This window comes from Schistocerca gregaria, chromosome 6, assembly GCF_023897955.1.
Source record: "Schistocerca gregaria isolate iqSchGreg1 chromosome 6, iqSchGreg1.2, whole genome shotgun sequence".
NCBI classification, from domain to species: domain Eukaryota; kingdom Metazoa; phylum Arthropoda; class Insecta; order Orthoptera; family Acrididae; genus Schistocerca; species Schistocerca gregaria.
The window spans coordinates 520,977,086-520,997,044 of NC_064925.1; the positions used below are offsets into that span (position 1 = coordinate 520,977,086).

The 19,959-nt window shown below is 40.5% G+C and overlaps 1 protein-coding gene across 1 annotated transcript in view; it reads left to right on the forward strand.

The window, feature by feature from the left end:
• LOC126278001 (uncharacterized) overlaps window positions 1-16,210 on the forward strand; it is a 79,561-nt gene extending 63,351 nt beyond the window's left edge. The window contains exons 5-6 of the mRNA XM_049977691.1: window positions 4,496-4,542; window positions 11,103-16,210. Coding sequence (XP_049833648.1) covers window positions 4,496-4,542; window positions 11,103-11,308 — 253 coding nt within the window. The 3' untranslated portion in view covers window positions 11,309-16,210. The remainder of the gene's footprint in view (window positions 1-4,495; window positions 4,543-11,102) is intronic.
• Window positions 16,211-19,959: the final 3,749 nt, after the last annotated feature.

The window sequence follows — 19,959 nt, forward strand, 5'->3', positions numbered from 1 at the left end:
AGAACTCAGACTGTGGTTGCGGAAACAGTGTGTTGACTTATTCCGTGATGGCTTCAGAAAACTTGTTCATCGTTGGCAGAAATATAGCCAATTGGCTGGTCATTGTGTGGAAAAGTGAATATCGGTAATTAAAGATCACATTCTAAGGATTATTTCTGCATTTGATTTATTAAAATATTCCCATCCAAACCCAATTAACAAAGGTGGAGACATTACTTTTCATTCAACCCTCATAACTTTCACCAAGTTAAATGCCAAAACGGAGCAGTGAGAATCCAAGTTGGTGATTTAGTACTCCTCCAAGAAGTAATTCTTCTACAGCACCTGTAGAAGAGGGCTGGAGTACAGGATCCATAAGGAGGCAAGAAGGCAGAGACGGAATCCTACACACAGCAATCATTGCGACTGCGGATGGAAGGCACACCACTAGACCTGTTTCACATGGTCATATGTCCAGAGATAGACCAGGATGGGTGGGATGTGGAGAATCGTTGAAACAATGCTTGTGCGTTGCATCATATCTGTGATTGTAATGATGACATTTTATGTAATCTCTGCAAATCTGTGCAAATAAAGTTATCTGGGTTTGACATCTAAAATTCACATTGTAATTGTTCCCCAAAATATGTTGTCACATACTTAGTAAAATGTTAAATGTGATGCCTGATAACCAGCGGAAGTGTAGATCACCTACTAGCCAGTCACCATGCAACAGTTATTGTTCCAAAAAGGTGCCATTCTTTAAGTGGTGCCCCCCCCCCCCCCCCCCCCCCCCGTGTTTTCTGTTAACATATAATCTCTATTTGACTCTTAAGTGGTGTGCACCTTAGTAATGCTACTAGGCCCCACAATTTATCCATGAGGCAAAATATGGTTGATTACTACCATTGGTAATTGTGTTCATGAAGTGGTTTTAAATTCACTTAACAACAACTACTTTTTCTTGCATTTTGAATGAGTTCCAGGGACAGATCCAAATTTAATAGCACTTAGATGACCACTTAATTGCATTTATTTATTTAACTTTGACTTCTGCCAATAAGCACCTTTTTGTTAAAAAGTTGGTGGGAGCCATGACAGTGCCAGTACATTTTCAATAGTGTGTGCAATGGAACCATTCAATTCTTAACTACCAGTAAATCTTAATTCATTAAAGAATCAACCTTGCATGTATAAAACAGCTTCAATCGTCTGATTACTTTGCAAATATTTGTGTTAAGCGTGTAAGCAAGAAAATGTTAGAAAAGTTTTGAAATGATGTTTAAAATTTGTTGGAGGTTGCTAAGTGCTCTCATGAAGCAATGGCTGAATGTGATCTGGATAATTTGCACTCCATTTTAGCCAAAAACAGGTTTTTCACTCATCCTAATGTTTATGGCTTCATATTATCCTGAATGATAAGTTATACAATTATACAGGTACATTGATTGGTATATGTGGATACTGTCTGTGAATAGTGTTCCAAATAGAGTTGGTAGTAAAGACATCAGACGTCACGGCTGATGCTGAAATTTTACTGCTTGGGCAGCAAAAATGTAGTAAACAATAAATGTTTTTCCACTCACAATTTTGTGGGATATCCGTGAGAAAAAGTTTCATAAAGGTTTGAAATTATGTGTCAATTCCGTTGGAAGTCAACAAGTGCTCTTATTCTCAAATACTGGATAAATAAATTCCATGTATTTGCAAGCCATCAGCTACACTGCCTCAAGACAGATGCAGAGTCTCTAACTATAGTATTTGCCTTATTGTGTTAAGCTTTTAACATAGGATTGTACCTCTAAATGAATATATTATGACAGCATCTTGAGTTTTTAAATTGTATCAGTAATTAGGCAAACTGCTGAAAATCATATTTTTGTTGCCCCTGGAAGCTATTACGAGGGTCACTCCAAAAGAAATGTACACTACTTTTGTAAAAATACAGTTTTCATTCTGCATTTGTGAAAGTTTTACAGCGTGTAGATACATCCTTCCCGCTTGTTTTAAAACTTAGTTCAACCTGTTCCAGTGAGTGGCGCCATCACAGCATGTCTTCAAGGTGGCTGCTACACTTGACATTTGTCAGAAGCAACGTGCTGTCATAAAATTCCTGTGCTTTGAAAACGAGATAGTGGGAAACATCCACAAGAGGTTGATAAAGGTGTATGGAGATGCTGCTGTCAATCGCAGTGCAGTTAGCATGTGGGCAAGCAGGTTATGTGATGAAAGCAAGCACGGAAATATTGAGGATTGTCCTTGCAGCTGCTGGCCTCGTACTGCACACACTCCAGACAAAGTGCAGAGAGTTAACGAATTGGTGACTGCTGACAGATGCATCACAGTGAATGAATTGTCACGCTATGTTGGGAGAGGAGAAGGAAGTGTTCGCAGAATACTGAAAGTGTTGGCGTTAAAAAAGGTTTGTGCCAGATGGGTTCCCAGTATGCAGACAGTGGCTCACAAAGAAACAAGAAAAAGAGTATGCAGCGAACTTTTGGAACAGTACAAGAATGGTGGAGATGAATTTCTTGGAAGAATTATGACAGCTGATGAAACGTGGCTCCATCATTTTTCACGAGAGATGAAGAGGCAATCAATGGAGTGGCATCATGCAAATTGACCCAAGAAAAAAAATACAAAACCACACCTTCTGCCGGAAAAGTTATGGCTACGGTGTTTTTCGATTCCGAAGGACTCTTGCTTGTGGACATCATGCCAAGTGGAACCACCATAAATTCTGATGCATATGTGACAACACTGAAGAAACTTCAAGCTCGACTGAGTCGTGCTCGACCACATCGGCAAAAGCAGGATGTTTTGCTGTTGCACGACAATGCACGGCCACATGTCAGTCAAAAGACCATGGAAGCGATCACAAAACTCGGATGGACAACACTGAAACACCCACCTTGCAGTCCTGACATGGCTCTGTGTGACTATCATATCTTTGAAGATGAAGATAATGACTCCCTTGTGCACGTGCCAATCAGTGGCACCAACAGGTTGGTCTAGAATTTTACCCTGTGGGTATACAGGTGCTGCTTCCAAGATGGTGTAAGTCAGTTGAGAGGGATGGAAATTATGTGGAGAAATGAAAATATTGTTCCTAAAGAAGGTATCTACATACTGTAAAACTTTCAAATATGTTGAATAAAAGATGTATTAAAAAAATAGTGTTCTTTTCTTTTGGAGTGACCCTTGTAGATAGACAACCTGCAGTTGGTACCGGGTTCCAGGATAGTTGCTTATGGGTATAAATTGCCAGATGAGGTACTGTAGCCTTCACATCTCACCTTAATTGCTACAGGTATGAGTGCTATGTTTTTGAAACGTGAGCCATGAATCATACTGAATGATCTTTGCAGATCATGAGTGCTACTGAATCACAAATAGCACATGTTTTGGTCACAAGGACATAACAGTGACATTGCCTTGGCCCTGTTTTTGTTTGTTGGGACACACATGTTTTCTCATGGTGGAAGTGAAATGAACAAGAATACAATCTTTTTGCATTGGACAAAGCTTGATCTTCCTCTTATGAAACAAATTTGCAGTTGTTTACACTGCATCACTTTAACTTTTGTGTTACATCCACCATAGTCTCACAAAAGATAGTGTCATTCTTTGCCGTCTGATCCCAGTGGTCAGCCATTTTTGTTGAGTCAGAGCTACAGTACAATAGCAAGATCATGCATCAACTTCCATACTAAGTCAATGCTAGTCTTACACTCTTGCATGCTTCAGTAATTGGGAAGAGTTGAAGAGTAGGGAGTTGCTGTAGTGCCACCATTCTCAGATTCATTGTAGTCACAGAAATGTCATGGGAATGAAGGATTCCAATATACCTTAGACAGAGTGTGTGTAACCCTCATCACTGGGCTCATACTTGCTCTGTTTCTGATCTCGGCTACCTATCCACCAACCCTCAGCCACAATTTTCCTCTCCAGTCCTCTTATTAATTAACATTTTGCTGGTGGTGGTAAGAGGAATCTACTGCTACTCCTGCCTTCCAACTATTGCTCCTGATTCCAACATGTATCTCCCCTCTCCCTAGTGCCACGATCGTTTACTCTCCCTACCCTCCTTTATTCACCACATCTCTGCCTGAACAATCATTCATAAGCAGTAAATGTTCAGTTACCAAAAAAGTTGGACATGCTTTTAGATACGGATGAGAACTTACTAAAGTTTCAGACAAAATCCATTTTACACCCCTCCCTGCAACTCCCCCCCCCCCCCCCCCCCTCTCTCTCTCTCTCTCTCTCTCTCTCTCTCTCTCTCTCTCTCTCTCTCTCTCCCCCTCTCTCTGTTATCCCTGAGACTTAGGACAAAACATGAAAAGAAAGGTAGACTGTTTTCAGTGCAAAAGGTACATTAAATTTAATGTGCCTATCAGAAGCCTCCTAAAATTAGTATTGTGTGTAATACTTTTGCTTTGTAAATAAAGACTTTGTTGCTTGGCCAACACACTTACGCTCTTTCCATGTAATCATTTTTTTCTCTTTATTTCAGGATGCCTATGGAGCCATATAGCAGCCATGATCAATCTTGGTCATCTGGTAGGTCTGCTTTCAGTTCTCTCTCTGCAGGTTTTTATGATATTTAAAGCACATACGATTCTGCAACCAGCCACTAAACTGATGAAATATTTAAATAAAATGGGGTCAGTCATAGGTGAAGTAGGTGTCCGACATCAGTTCATTGTAAAATACTGGGAAAATGCAATCAGTCCACAAAGAAAATTGCTTACAAAATACTCATGTAACCCATACTAGAATATTCTGTATTGACCAGCAGTAACAGGGATACAAATAATGGTAGCATTATTGATCACAGGTTTATTTAAACTGTGGGAGATGATCATGGTAATGCTTAAAAACCTGAATTGGTAGACTATTGAAGATAGAGACAAATTATCCCTCTAGAGCCTACATACAAAATGTCAAGAGTGACTAGGTATTACACCGTCCAATCTCGTTAATTTGACCACGTTGCAAAAGCCTGAATAACCACGTTTTGTGACACAGATTGCTGCGCGACATGGAGGAATGAAGTCAGTGGGATTCTGGAAGATATCGACGTGGATCTCTAGTCATGCCAACTCCAGTACCATGGCCAGCTGTGCTAGGTTTCTCAGTTGAGGATACATGATGTGTACAGCCCTATTGAGGTGGTCTCACAGATTCTTGATTGTGTTTAAATGCATGGATTTTAGTGGCCAGGTGAGTAAGGTAAACTCGTTCAGGTGCTCTTTGAACTGTGCTCATACACTGGAGCTGTGGGACATATTGCATTGTCCTGCATGTAGTGGTGAACATGGTCCCCAAGGGTAGACTCATACCTGTGTTGGTGCATTGTGCCTTCCAGTGTGTCATGAAATGTTCCCTGGACCATAACGCTCACTTCTCCAGCCTACTAGACCCTTCTGTTGATTGTTGTAGGGTGTTTGCTTTCAGTTTGATGGAACATAAAACATGATTCATCTAAAAAGGCCACCTGTTGCCAATCACCCAGTTGTGGTTTTGACACGCGAATTCTGCCTTTGTCGCCAATAACAGCACAGCATGTGTGTTTTCTGCAGAGGCCCAGTGGAGCAACATGCACTGTACGGTCATTGAGAAGACACTGTTGGTAGCCCCTTGTTTCATCTGGGGTATCAGTTGTCCAACAGTTGCTCATCTATTTGCTCGTACACATCTCTACAGCTGTTGTTCACCGCTGTTATCTATGGCCTGTGGTGCACCACAATGTCACATGAAAAGTTTACAAACTTAGCCATTTTGTAAATGCAACCACCCTTGGCCTGAAAGCCAATAATTTGCCCTTTTGGATGTCAAGTAAATTGCTCCATTTCCACATTATTGCACTGTTTTGTGCATCCCCCCAATATCCTTTATATACCCTCCTCCATTGCTAGTGCTGCCACCTGCTTCAGAGAGGTCATTGAACGTTGACGTTGAACATGGGCGGTAGTCACATTAATGTGACTGAGCCATGTCACTAGTCTAAAAACCAGTAACATTACCAGCTGTACCAGATGTCAAGTTGGTTTTGTTTGCAGAAGATGAAAATATTGCATCAAAAAGCAAAAAAGATGTAGTGCAAGAAAGAGAGCTTAATGAAATTTACATCAATACTTGTTTCTTAGCCTGATCATTGTCATAAAAAAAATTGAAAAAATGCAACTGACCTACCACCTGTCAGTACACAAAAGAATCAAAAAAGAAATAAGGAACATAAGAATAAATAAAACAATCTTGCCTCAAATATTGTTTTCCTGATTTCCTGCATTACTTTGCCTCACAAATGTCACTTTATAAGGACCAGCAGTAGTTGGACAACATGGTTGTATTCCATTTGTCTTGATAATGCTTTACCATTTGAGAAATGTAGTGGAAATAGTCTCCATATTTATATCTAATGGCACTAGGGTTATCCAGGAAGACCTCATTGCCCGTGAGCTTTGATGTTCTTTCACTCTTTGCTGGGGCACCTCTGAGATACATATCTTAACCTTGTAGGAGAGTATTTAGCACAAGTGAAATCCTCTGAACTTTTCCTCACAGAAGGCTAACACCTGTTGGATGGAAATTCCTACAAATGGATGGAATGGCACACTAGGACCAGTGGTAGCCAATATGTTTTGGGGGCATTGGAAGGAGCAGCTCTTCAGTCAACGGTGAACAAATCCACGTTTTTTTCCAGTATATAGATGATGTGTTTGTGATCTAGATGATGGCATCTGCAACATTTGAACTCGCTGCACTGAAACATCAGTTTCACAGTGGAGACGGGAGAGAACAACCAACTTCTGTTCAAGCAAAGGCTAGATGGCACACTAGGACAGTGCTTATTGCAAACCAACACATACAAATACACTTGAATGCTGCCATGATCCTTCACAACAAGGAGATGTCGTCGGCACAGTAGTGGACAGGACTTGAGAAATCTCCAACCGAGAGTGTTTAGCAGCAGAGTTGCAGCATCTGCAGACAATCACTGCCAGGTTAAGATTGCCATAAAACTGGAGGAGCCCCCAGGCCACAGCCTGCAGACGAAGAAGAGAAACCTAATGTGGCTACATTTTATCCCTTGCATCAATTTAAAGCATATTTGAAAATTGGAAGAAAACTCAGGTAACATAATGTCAAATGTGCATCTCATCCACCACCCAAGAAGAAAGCTTTGTCATGGTCTGTTGAGGATGACCTAGAACTTCAGAAACCAGGAGTCTACTACATCCCGTGCTAGTTTGGGATAATGTACGTAGGTCATACCACCCAGATGTTTCAGGAAAGATGTGTGAACAGAAGTGGTACACAGATGAGGAACAACTGACACAGTCAGACGATGCAGAGCACAGTATCTCCAAAAGACACAGTTTGAATTATGACAGCAAGAAATTATTAAAACAGACCAGTTCATTCTGGAATTACAGTTTGAAATATCTGACTACATTATGAGCTGAAAATAAAGACATCCAATTAAGTAAGGCAGCGGATCCTACCATCGTTGCACTCAAAATATGATGACAATCTTTGAGAAGATCTCTTGACGCCATGCCAACTAAGTAGATGAGATCACACTACATGGACATACCTCCTTTCAATCAGCATCCTGACCCCTACAGTGGTGGCATGGATCCCGAGGATCATGAATTGTGTTCCACTGTGTGCACCTCTCATCCGCCTGCCTCCTTTGATGAAATGTGCCAGCTTAGGTGCACCCAGGTACCAGGGGCCAGTGCTCGACAGTAGAACGGAGGCTGTATATAAGATGGTAAACAGCAAAAGATAAACAGGCCTTCAGGGATGCTAAAAGATATCAAGTAGGCGGCTTGATGAAACATCGCACCATTTGGATGATGCCACCCCAAGTGGTGTGTGGTATGATTTTGTGTGTGTGTGTGTGTGTGTGTGTGTGTGTGTGTGTGTGTGGATGGTACTCCAGTCTATTTTGTAACTAAAAATTTCTGTGATTATATTGCTAGAACCCTACCAAAAGATGGAACTACCTCTTTTGAAGTACATGAGTCACACATTTATTTTGGTATCTTTTACCTTAGTAGTAGAAATTAACGTAACTTTCATATCCAGTCTTTCTCCTGTGGGGCTCTGAAAAATACATTACTGACAATCAGAGTGATACCACTCGTACATCACTGCAGTTATGTGAACAGCACTGACAGTTCTGAACCAGGAATGGAAATCCTGTAAATGGAGTTTTATATAATAAGTTTCATAGATGGTAGTGGGAACTGGCTGCTGAGTCGTCACAAGAAAGTTACAATTTATTATGCAATTGATCACAATTTAGAGTTGAAATTCAAAGAATTAGCCCAAGAGAGGAGCATATTTAATTGCACAACACGCTCTGACGTTGCTATGTTCACCCTGCTAAGCAACTAACTTGAGTATGACCTGGTTCCTCATATAAGATTATGTAAATCTTTATCCTTTTTTTACAACCCTCCAAAATTAATGATTGGTGGTAGCCAAGGAACGGATTTTCTGAACAGATAATTGTTGTGAGTACCAGAATAATTATTGAATTTATTCAGTTCAGCAGACACAAATTAATGTGATTGTTATTAAATGGTAAGAAGAGAACAGTTAAAAGCTACACAGTAAGCATTGAAATAGCTTCTGTGATGGTTGGCATTCTCCTTATCCAGATGTACTGCACTAAATTCTACGTGTATCCTGTCACTAGTGTAAGAAAATAAATAAAAAAAGACAAAGTGGTGATCGCTCTACGAAAATGGAGCAAGACTGATCGAAGTATGCCAGTGCTGCATATTTTTACCAGTAATAACTGCAGCTGTACCCGGTGCTGCCGCCACTTGTCTACGTTGCCCAATGAGTTGCTATGTAGGTGACTGATGGAGCTGCAACTGCGACGATGCGCAGTTATGGTAGACCACATGTTCTTGGGTAAAATTACTACCTCCATATTCCATAGTGGATAATACCCAGTGCAATGACTGCTCACTAAAGAAGTCAGAACATGAATCAGATCGAGCGGACCCTCAGTTTCTCCTACTCAGCACCAGTGGCTGCCCAATCATCATCTTGCAACAAAATTTCCAACAATCCCCTGTCTTCCCTCCAGACATTGTGTGTGTGGGAATCATCACCCCATGTCACACAATTTGAGCCAATGGGTTGCTTCTGGGAGGAATTTTAAGTTGAGACATTCTCGAGGCTTCTGCATTGCTAATGGAATCATCAAAATGATTCTTCAGAGTCCCATGCCAAGTGCAGGGCTGTAAGGATTTATAAGGAATGCACCTCACCAACACAGCCCGTAGTGGTGCCAGACCTGTCTTTTGGGTTAATACGACTCCTTGGCCGCAAGAAATTGAGTCTGGGCGAGATTTCCTTTAGTGGAGAAATCACAGCTTTGAGTTTTACGGTATGGGATGAGGACACCACCCCACCCCCGTCCTGTACAAAGGCTGCTGCCCGCTGGGTGTAGCGTGTCTACTGACTGTCTTTCAGGCCACCTGTGGAGGCTGCTATAAACCGCCCCGACTTTGCCACTCCCTCGTTGTGGCTCAGTCACAGAAACCAAAGCTAACTAAATTATTTTCATCTACTAAAAAGTGTGCTTTTTGTGTGAAATACAACATTTATTAACTACTTGCCCCACTTGGTTACTCCGGTTGAAGATAACTAAAAATATTCAGAATGATTCGATAAAACCATATGCAGACTGCATGGTTGTGCAGTAAAAATGTAAGGTGGGCGAGTGATGTGGGTCTTGCACTCATTGTGGAGGGGACACATCAGTTGCCACCATGCAGTAGCTGTTCCACGATAAATGATGCTCTGACTATGGGGAGTTATCCTCAACTTAGCACCCTGTGATACTATATGTTAATTATGTAAAGCCTTTATAGTTGTCAGAAATAACTGTGGAAAATATAGTATGTGAAGACACCTTGTGCAGTTTCAAGTAATTGTGATAGAATAGTATGTTCAATTGTATCAAAGGAAATATAATTCTCGCGTGGTAAAGCAAACAGTGAAAAAGAATGACACTATTCACGTATGATAAATGATGTTTTCTAAATAAACAATGTGCATCATCTGCCTCTTAATTGGACTTTCGTAGCAGTACTACACTTGTTGTTTGTAGTCTCTGAAATCAATCCACCTTGAAAGGTTTTGTTATTTATTTATTGTTGCAAGAGTTCTCAAGGTACCATTAACTTATGTTTATCATAAATCTCCTGAGTGAAAATGGGTGAGATCATTCTTGTATTACATAAAAGTAAGTGAACAGTGGACAGTCCAGGTTGGAGTATCAACAATATTATGTAAAGGATAGAGTGCTACTCAGCATAAAGGTGATACATTGAGTTGGAGACAGGTACAATGATGGGACAGTTACAAATAATCTTTCGGCCAAAGCCTCCTTCAGAAGAGAGAAATGAACACATATTTACACAAGCAAACATACCTCACACAAATGTGGCTGTTACCTCCAGCAACTCTGGCTAGAGTGGCAGTCCATTCAGTGGAGCAGAGTACCCATTTCAGAAATAATTCTATTATTTATTTGGTCCATCAGAGACTCTGACAACTAAAATTGGAAGCAATTTCATTTTGTATCCCTCAATTTTGTGAAATTCTTTTTGTTATTTGTTTTTAATTTTGCACAATAAAATTGAAAGAAAATTCATTTACTAATAAAACTAAGCTAACACAGTGTCATAGTTGATCTTTGTGTCAAGGGGGCATTAAACCCTAACCAAATAGCTTCATGTATTCTACTTTTCTACACGTGTAGAAATAAAATTGACAGTTCATCAGTATGACTCACTCCTAAATGACTGTCGCTGACTCAGTTGATGATGTGTGTTATGCATGATTTTCCCCTAATACCACACTGTGTGTGTGTGTGTGTGTGTGTGTGTGTGTGTGTGTGTGGGTGTGGGTGTGGGTGCGTGCTATAAGATATTGCAACACTAGCCTGGCATCAGTTTCCAGTCGTCTGTAACTTCCGTTGAAACTAATTGTGTTTTAAATGCTTATCTAGTCTTCTAAATTTGTTTTTTAATGTACAGCACTCTGAACAAATGACGCTTCTTACATGTTACTGTTTTGTATTTCAGACATGGCGAGAAGAACAATTCAAGAACTAAATTTGCGTGCAGCAGACTCAAAATTGGCAGCTGTTCAGGCACGTAGGCGAGCCCAACGGCTCCTGGGCCCAACTGGTATTCATAAGATACGCAGTTACATGGTGGCATTTCAGCATCAGCGATATACAGCAAAATATGGGTTTTATTCAGCAAAGTATGGGCTTCGCCAAATGTGAGCATTTTGTAGTGCTCTATGATAAGGGTTTTATTGTGCACAGGGCAAAACAATTCACAGTTGATATTTACCCTTTGCTCCAAAGATAAGATGCAGAGAGCCTGAAAAATCAATGTAAGACTGATAGTAAAATGAGGAAAAGCTGACATAAGCTTGACACTTTCGCCATTAGAAGATTTTTCCTTAGGAGTGAAGTGAAAAAGGAGTGAAACTTTAAAAAGATGGAATATAGAGAGTACTAAATCAGTCATTCATAACCTTTGTCAGAGGAACTGAAAAAAAAAGAAAAAGATGTTGGGAGAGGAGAACTGACAATAGAATGTGAGAGACAAAATAGGAGCTTTGAAGTTGTCACAGAAGAAGCAGGTGAAAAAGCATTTACAAGTGAATAAAATTAACAAAAGTTGCTAGGTAAGAAGTCACAAACAGAGAAAGTGTGTAAATTGAGGAGTTAAGAATTAATATGGCAAATATGTATTTTATGTCCAGCCCTGGAATCAGAAAGGGATGAAAACAGAAGGTAGGAAGAGGAGAAGGAGTTAGTATAAATTAAGGTGTGGCCTGAGTACCATAACCACACCATATGAGTATATAATGTAGGTATCTTGTACTCAATAGCTTTTATATATTAAAAAAAAAAAAATAGCCTGACTAGTAAGCAGATTGTAGTTCATCTTCTAAATTTTCTGTGATTTTTTAGTGTAATTTGGAAAAGTCTCTTTACTTTGGAGAATATAGCACACTAAAGGCACTAATTTGTAACACAACTGTGAATGAATTCCAAGATTGGTTCCACTTTCTGCACTTGTGGCAAACATGACATAAATGTGTAACACAGCTGTGAATGAGTTCCAAGATTGTTTCCACTGTTTGTGCTCGTGGCAAACATGACATAAACAGTATTCAGTACAATTCATGAAATGGTAATCACCATTGCAAGGTTATCCTTATTTTTTGTTTAAAATTTGCTTTTGACAACATGTGTGATTGCTGACTCCTTTTTCCACGATAACCTGCAGTAGCTGATGTGGATATAATATATATCGACCAGTGGTATTGTGCCTCATATCTACTTCATTCAAATCTTGTTTTGATACTGGTCGCACCAAGTATGTTGTGCTTCCCATGAACTATCCTTCAAGTTATGTAATTGAAGGTTGAAGAAATAAGACATTTAAAACTGAAATTATTGTTGCACCTGATTTAATTTACACTGATGAGCCATGACATTATGATACCCTGTTTAATAGCGTGTTAGTCCACTTTCCAAATACAGCATAGCAGTGAATCTGCTTGGCATAGATTCTGCAAGTCCTTGATAGCTTTCTAAAAGTGTGTAGCTTTCTAGAAGTATGTCGCACCAGGTGTCCACTGACAGATCACTAAATTCCCACAAATCACGAAGTGGTGGTTTGTGGGCACAAAGCCAGCGCCTGATGTGTGTTCCAGTGGGTGCAGATCGGGCATTTTCTGGCGAAGATGTCAGTGTGATTTCACTATCATGCTTCTCAAACTGCTGCAGTATGATTCTGGCCTTGTGTCGTGGAGAGTTATCTGCTGGAAGATGTCATTGCCATTAGAGAAGACTTCAACCGTGAAGAGATGCGGGTGGTTGGCAGTCATGTTCACATGGTTCACTGCTGTCATGGTGTGTTTGAGTACTTCCATACGTACCATAGGACCCCAACTCTATACACCCCATAGCACAATTCTGCTCTCACCGGCTTGAACCTATGGTGCGGTGCACATTTCAAGCAGCCATTCACCCGGACTACGGGGTGTAAGGACACAACCATCGACCTGGTGTAACAGGAAATGTGATTCATTCCATGGATGATACATTTCTATTGATCTACAGTGAAAACTCAGTGATGCTGTGCCCACTGCAATTGTAACTCACGATGTTATTAGGTCAACACAAGAACATGGGGTTGTGTGATGTAGAGCTCCCCATTCGGCAGTGGCTTTTGAATGGTCTGCTCCCAAACACTTGTGCCTGCTTCAGCTTTGTCCTTTGTCGTCAGATCAGCCACAGATTGCTGCCTGCCTGGATTACATACTGGGGGATCTGCCAACCTCTACATTTTGTGATGAGATGCGGCCTTCCAGTAGCATACAGCTTATGCGTTATTCCACCATCCTTCAACCACTTTCCATAGGTGCTCATGACAGTGGCACGCGAACAAGTGACCAGATTTGGCATTTCAAAGATTCTCATTTCAAGCCGCAGCGCCACAACAATGTGCCATTTGTCAAAACCACTTGCGTCAGTGGATTTTTGCATTTGCAGCCTGGTATCTTCGCTATAATGGCTGCCCATTCATCTCTCATCCACTTACATTCTTTCCTTACTGCATCCTGTACCTGAAACACCACCAGGAGGCATTCAAACATGCGAGGGTAGTGGTCATATTGTTTTGATTCATCATTGTATTATCAGCAGTGACTTATAGTAGTTTAAACAACTTCAGTTATACTTCTTGAGAATTAGGAGGCACAACATAACTGATTGTTACATGCTTGAGCTCTAGTAGCAAAGCATAAATCTTCCAAAGTTTTTATTACACATATTTGTACTCAGGCAATGATAATGGTAATAGATCACTCTTGCAGTGCCATTATTTCTCATTGTTTTTGGAGAAAATATAATTTTAAATTAAATTGTAGAACTGTTTAAAACTTTCAGTAAAATTTCTTCTATTAAGGACCTCATGCTACAATAATATATCAAGTATATAATTGAAACATACTTCAAGAGACAGAAAAATTTGAATGAGGATTTTTAAAGAAAAAGTTATACATATTTGTCACAGTTCTGTTGAGGCATTCAGAATGTCTATTATTAAAATCTTTATTATGTTTAAAAACTGTGTACTAAGTTTAGTGATACAGCAAGAGAGACTTACTGTTGGCTTCATAATTTGGAAGATATTGGAAGTGAAAGTAACTTGTGCAAAAAGTGCCCAACTCATGCCACATTTTGTGTCATTAAACTTTTCCAGATATACAAAAAATAAGATAAAAAAAATGAGCAGTCAAATGAAAACCGAACACCTGCCATGAGATTGTTTGTGCTGCAGGTGGCCGTACTGTCGATTGTTTTGACGTTGTCATTGCTATGGTTGGGGTACAGCATTGTGCCACATCATTGGTGCATGCAGTTGTTGGGTTATGACCTTGATTGTTGGCGGACTGCGCTATTGTGTTCATCCGGTCATTGACATTGAGATGAGTAAAGAAGAGCAAACGCACATGGTAAGTTTTCAGGTGACTGAGGGTGCTGGAGTATGTGAAATTCATTGTCACATGTCTGCTGTGTTTGGTGAACACTACATATCCATGCCGTGTTCACGAGTGGTGTAGGAGGTTCCAGAAATGGTGCACATCACTGCAAGATGATCGGCAGGCCCTCTGAGCCATTATGCTTGATGTGTTGGAGTAGATTGATGGCCTTATCCAGGGAGACACATGAATCCCGGATGAAATTCATATTCTCATTGTCATTAGCCATCGCTCCTTGTATGCCATTTCCAAAGACCACTTGCAGTACTGCAAAATTTGTGCACAGTTGATGCTACATCACCTGACAGAGGGACAAAAGATGGACAGAATAGCATCAAGTCTGAGTCATCTGCTAAGGTGCCATGAGGTGAGGCATGTGTTCCTGTCCCATATCATCACAGAAGATGAAGCATGGTGCCACCATTAAGAGCCCGAAGGCAAGTGGCAAAGCCAACAGTGGAAACATCCAACATATCCCCCGCCCTCAGAAGTCCAAAGCTGTACACACACAATTAAGGTCATGATGATCTCCTCCTTTGATAGCAGGGGCCCTCAGCTCATTGAGTTCCTCGACTGTGGAACCACAATCAGTGTGCAGCCCTGTGAAGACACTTTGCAGAAACTGTGACACACCATAAGTCAAAATGCTGTTAGACGGAATCATCCTGTTTCGCGATAATGCATTGCCAATGAGATGAAGGCTACACTTAAGTGATTTGGTTGTGAAACACTGCAATATCTTCCATACAGCCTGGATTTTTCACCATGTGATTTTCACATCTTTGATGACCTGAAGAAAGATGTGTGGATGTTGGTTTCAGTTGGATGAGGAAGTGCAAAAGTGGGTGTGGTTAAGGATCCGTCAGTAGCCAACAACATTCTGTGAAACAAGGATTTGACAGTCTCATCTTCCAGTGGGATAAATGTCTGAATGAGTGTGGTTGGAATGGAACCAATTCATGGTTCCATTGTGATGGGTGTTCAGTTTTCATTTGACTGCCCTCACACAGCAGTTTCCTACAGTGAAATCTGTAATTCACTAAATGTTTCCATGGTTGATTTTTTTTCTTTTGTTTGTACCTATTGTCACCTGATGAATAGAAGGACAGTAATCATCAGTAGTATATAAATCCAAGTGAGGTCCAGACCGTATAAAATTGGCAAATTCATCCTTATTTGAATTATTTTTCAGATTATCGAAATCATAGATGTTCAAATGAAACTTCTTTCTAGATGATGCCAAACCACTTTCTGATTACAACAGCAGCAGTACAGTTGTAAGTAAGCTCTTGCAAATTATCTCCAAACATTCCACTCTTTGCAATGCAGAGATACTAACATTTTTGCCTTCATTTGATTTGATAGTGGTTTGAACTTGCTGCACAAATTTGTTCTGGTGACATATAAAGTTCTTTCCCATTAGTCAGTGCCATATTTTGACAACTGGTGATGTCCTTCGCATCCAAGGGTTGTCAAATAAATGATTACTTGTAGGAACAGAAAACATACAGTGGCCACAGTAGTAAATAATATGGTGTCAACCTCCTCTTCCTGACTTATGTAAAGAAGTCTATTTTGTGTAACTGATATAATATATTGCTGTCAATTTAGTTTGAGCATATGTATGGATTCTTTAAATATAACCCAGTCACCCTAACCCCTCAACACTACTTGAGACTAGTCATCAGAAATGTGCAACATCTTTACATCCGTTGCAAATTAATAATTTTTGTACTGTCTGGAGAAATGTAACATTTTTTCAATCTCTGGCATCCTGAAGAAGATTGCTGCCTCTCCCCTTCAAAAAATCGTTACTCACAAAGATTAAGAATGATTAGTCACATCTTTGCAGAAATAAACAAAACTGACCTCTCCTACATAACAAATTAAAGATATATTTTTATTAGCCAAATGAAAATTAAATAAAAAAATTATTTAATGTTACACCTCCTATTTGTAACAAGCTCTACTGTAGTTAGATGAACCCTTTTCAAAGTCAGTAACTACAAATTAAATTTTGAGAAAAATAACACTCAGTTTAATGGCTGTCAGAACTTATATCACATCACATTTGTTGTTCTCTGTTATCTTCATAAATTTAATTAATTAATTAATTCATCTGCATTCATTTCATTTATTAATGATTCCACTCAGTATGTTCTACAGTTCTCATCAACGAGAAGAACCCTCAGACGTGGGAAAGAATTGAGGTATTTACTAACCACAGAAACTTAATGTGTACACTGCACAAACAATAAACTGTTGAAACAAGGCTTAATACTGTTTCTGGTTGCTCTAGACACATGAAACCTAGTAAAGTAGAGGAAAAGTTACTACTTGTAAAAACCTGTTGCTTTCTCAGGTACTGCAAATGTTTCTGTTTATCTTATGAAAATATAGCTTAACATTTAAACTTTAACAGGGGAATATCTGGGAGGGAATAACAGTGTAAAGTGGATATATTACTGCTCACCGGATAGAGAAGGCACTGAGTGGCACACAGGCACATTGTAAAGAGAAAAAAAGGGGGTTTCGAGATGAAGGACATGTTTCATGGAGAGTTCTTCACTTGCACAATACAGAACAACTAGTGTTAGTGGGTAGAGTACAGATGGCTCAATTGATGAAGCAGTTGTAGAAGTCAAACACACTATGTTGTGTGGCATGCTCAGCAGATGGATGGTCCAGCTGTTTCTTGGCCTCATCTTGCAGTGGCAGCTTGTTAGTGGTCATACCCACAAAGAAAGCTGCATGATGGTGTATACACTCAGTGACCCGGGAAAGATGTGGGAATTTTTTGGCCGGTAAACACCTGGGGATTATTTATAATTCCAGGAGTTTTTTTCATTGTTTTAGTTTTCAGTTCAATTTTTGTAATTTTGGCTGGTAAGAACTAATACTGCACCACAAAATTTTACTTTAGCCTGCTACTTCAGAATAATACTGCAGCAGTAATACATAAATGAGGGAACAGCACCAAAATTAAAATTTAGTTGCAAAGAAAATGCGCCATTTACAACAGTAAAACACAGTGCCTACACGAAGGTCTCCCGATAGCAAAATATGTCAAACACTGTAGGACAAGACTATGCAAAATCTACCTGACCATAGTATTATTGCACTTGGCCTCTTGTGACCATTCTGAGAAACTTATAGTGACGTGACAGTAAACAAGTACAGTGGTGACTTAAGAAAAGTACCTAAAACTGTGAATGATCTCGAGACAGTTGTTTGTATACTATCAAGTGGCTCAGTGCGTTCTTGTGAAACATCACAATAAAACTCATGATAAGCCAACTGACGTGCCCTCACTCCTAGGTGCAATGGTATTGTGGTCAGCTAATAATTGATAACATCAAACTGCTTTCGATGAATGTGACATCACAACTAATAGGTCACAGGAAAATATTGCAAATGGTGGTTTGAGAAGCATTACTTTCAAAGTAAATTTCCTTTTACACAAGATGAATTCTGTTACATATGAGGATGCGTGATAAATTTCTTAAATCATGGAGCAAAATGAAACAATGGAAAATCCAAGATGGAATAATGACAATATTATGAAAAGGATATTCTGCTACTTACCATATAGCGGAGATTTTTAGTCGCAGACAGGCACACAGAAAGACTACTAAACCCTTAAGCTTTCAGCCAGAGGGTCTTCTTCTGAAACAGACAATATACGCACACACATTCACTCAAATGCAGCTCACAGACACTCATGACCACTGCCTCTGGCTTCTGAGGTCAGACTGAGAGCAACTGCACTTGATGGGAGAAGCAGTCTGGGTGGTGGAGGCAAGGAGGAAGCTGAAGTGGAGAGAAGGAAGGAGAGCAGGGTACGGATGGGGACAGTAAAGTGCTGTTTGTGGAAGCATACAGGGACAAGGTGGAGAGAGGATAGGGGAGCTAAGTGTCAAGGTTAGATAGACGGTGGAGTGAGAGCACAAAAGGGGGGAACTAAAAAGACAGTGGGTGTGCTTGTGGAATAGAAGGCTGTGGAGTGGGAACAGGGAAGAGATAGGTGAATGAAGGACAATGACTAACGAAGGTTGAGGCCAGAGGGCTATGGGAATGTAGGATAAATTGTTGGGAGGGTTCCCACTTGTGCAGTTCAGAAAGTTGGTCTTGGTAGGAAGGATCCTAATGGCACAGACCGTGAAGCAGTCATTAAAATGAAGAATGTTGTGAAGGGCAGAGTGTTCAACAACTGAATGGGTCCAGCTATTGCTTGGCCACAGTTTGTTGGTGGCCATTCATGTGGATGGTTGTCATGCCCATGTAGACTGAAGCACAGTGGTTGCAGCTTAGCTTGTAGATCACATGACTGGTTTAACAGGTAGCCTTGTCTTTGATGGGATAGGTGATGCATGTGACTGGACTGGAGTATGTGATGGTGAAAGGGTGTATGGATCTGTTGCAGCGATACGAGCACAGGTTGTGTAGTGATGGGAGGGGATATTATGTAGGTTTCGTGGATGGAGGAATACCCCTGTGGGAGGTTGAGGAGGATAGCGGGTGAGAGATTTCTCATTTCAGGGTACAATGCGATGTAGCTGAAAGCTCGCTCTGCTCTGCTCATCACTACTGATGCCACCATGCTTTACAGTAACATCCCTAATGCCCGTGGCCTAACCGATATTGAACACTATCTTCCCCAGTGCCCAACAACATGCAGTGTCCTTCATGGTCACCAACTACATCCTCACCAACAATTATTTCTTCTTTAAAGGCATCACTTGTAAACAAATCTGTGGCACAGCAGTGGGCACCTGCATGGCACCATCCTAAGCCAACTTAATCATGGGCCACCTAGAGGAATCCTTCGTAAGCACCCAGAATCCCAAACCCCCCACCTGGTTAGAATTCAGAAATATCATCTTTGTTTTCTGGATTGAGGGTGAGGTCATCCTTTCCTCCAGAACCTCAACACCTTCTCCCTCATTTTCTTCATGTGGTGCTCCTCAACCCAACAAGACACCTTCCTCATTGTTGACTTCTGCCTCAAAGATGGCTACATCAATACTCCATCCATATCAAACCTACCAACCACCAACAATACCTCCATTTCATCAGCCGCCACCCATTCTGTACCAAGAAGTCCCTTCCATATGGCCCAGCCACCTGTGGCCGCCACATCTGTAGTGATGAACATTTCCTCTTGAAATATATCAAGGGTCTCAGTGAGTCATTCACATACTGTAATTACCATCCCAACAGAGACAGAAACAGACCTCTTATGCCTTATCCCTCCAGTCACTCACTACCTCTCAAAGTACTCCCATCCAGCCACAAAGGAGCATTCACCTCGTGCCTCAGTACCACCCAGGACTGGAGCACCTGAATCACATTCTCTGCCAGGGTTTTCGA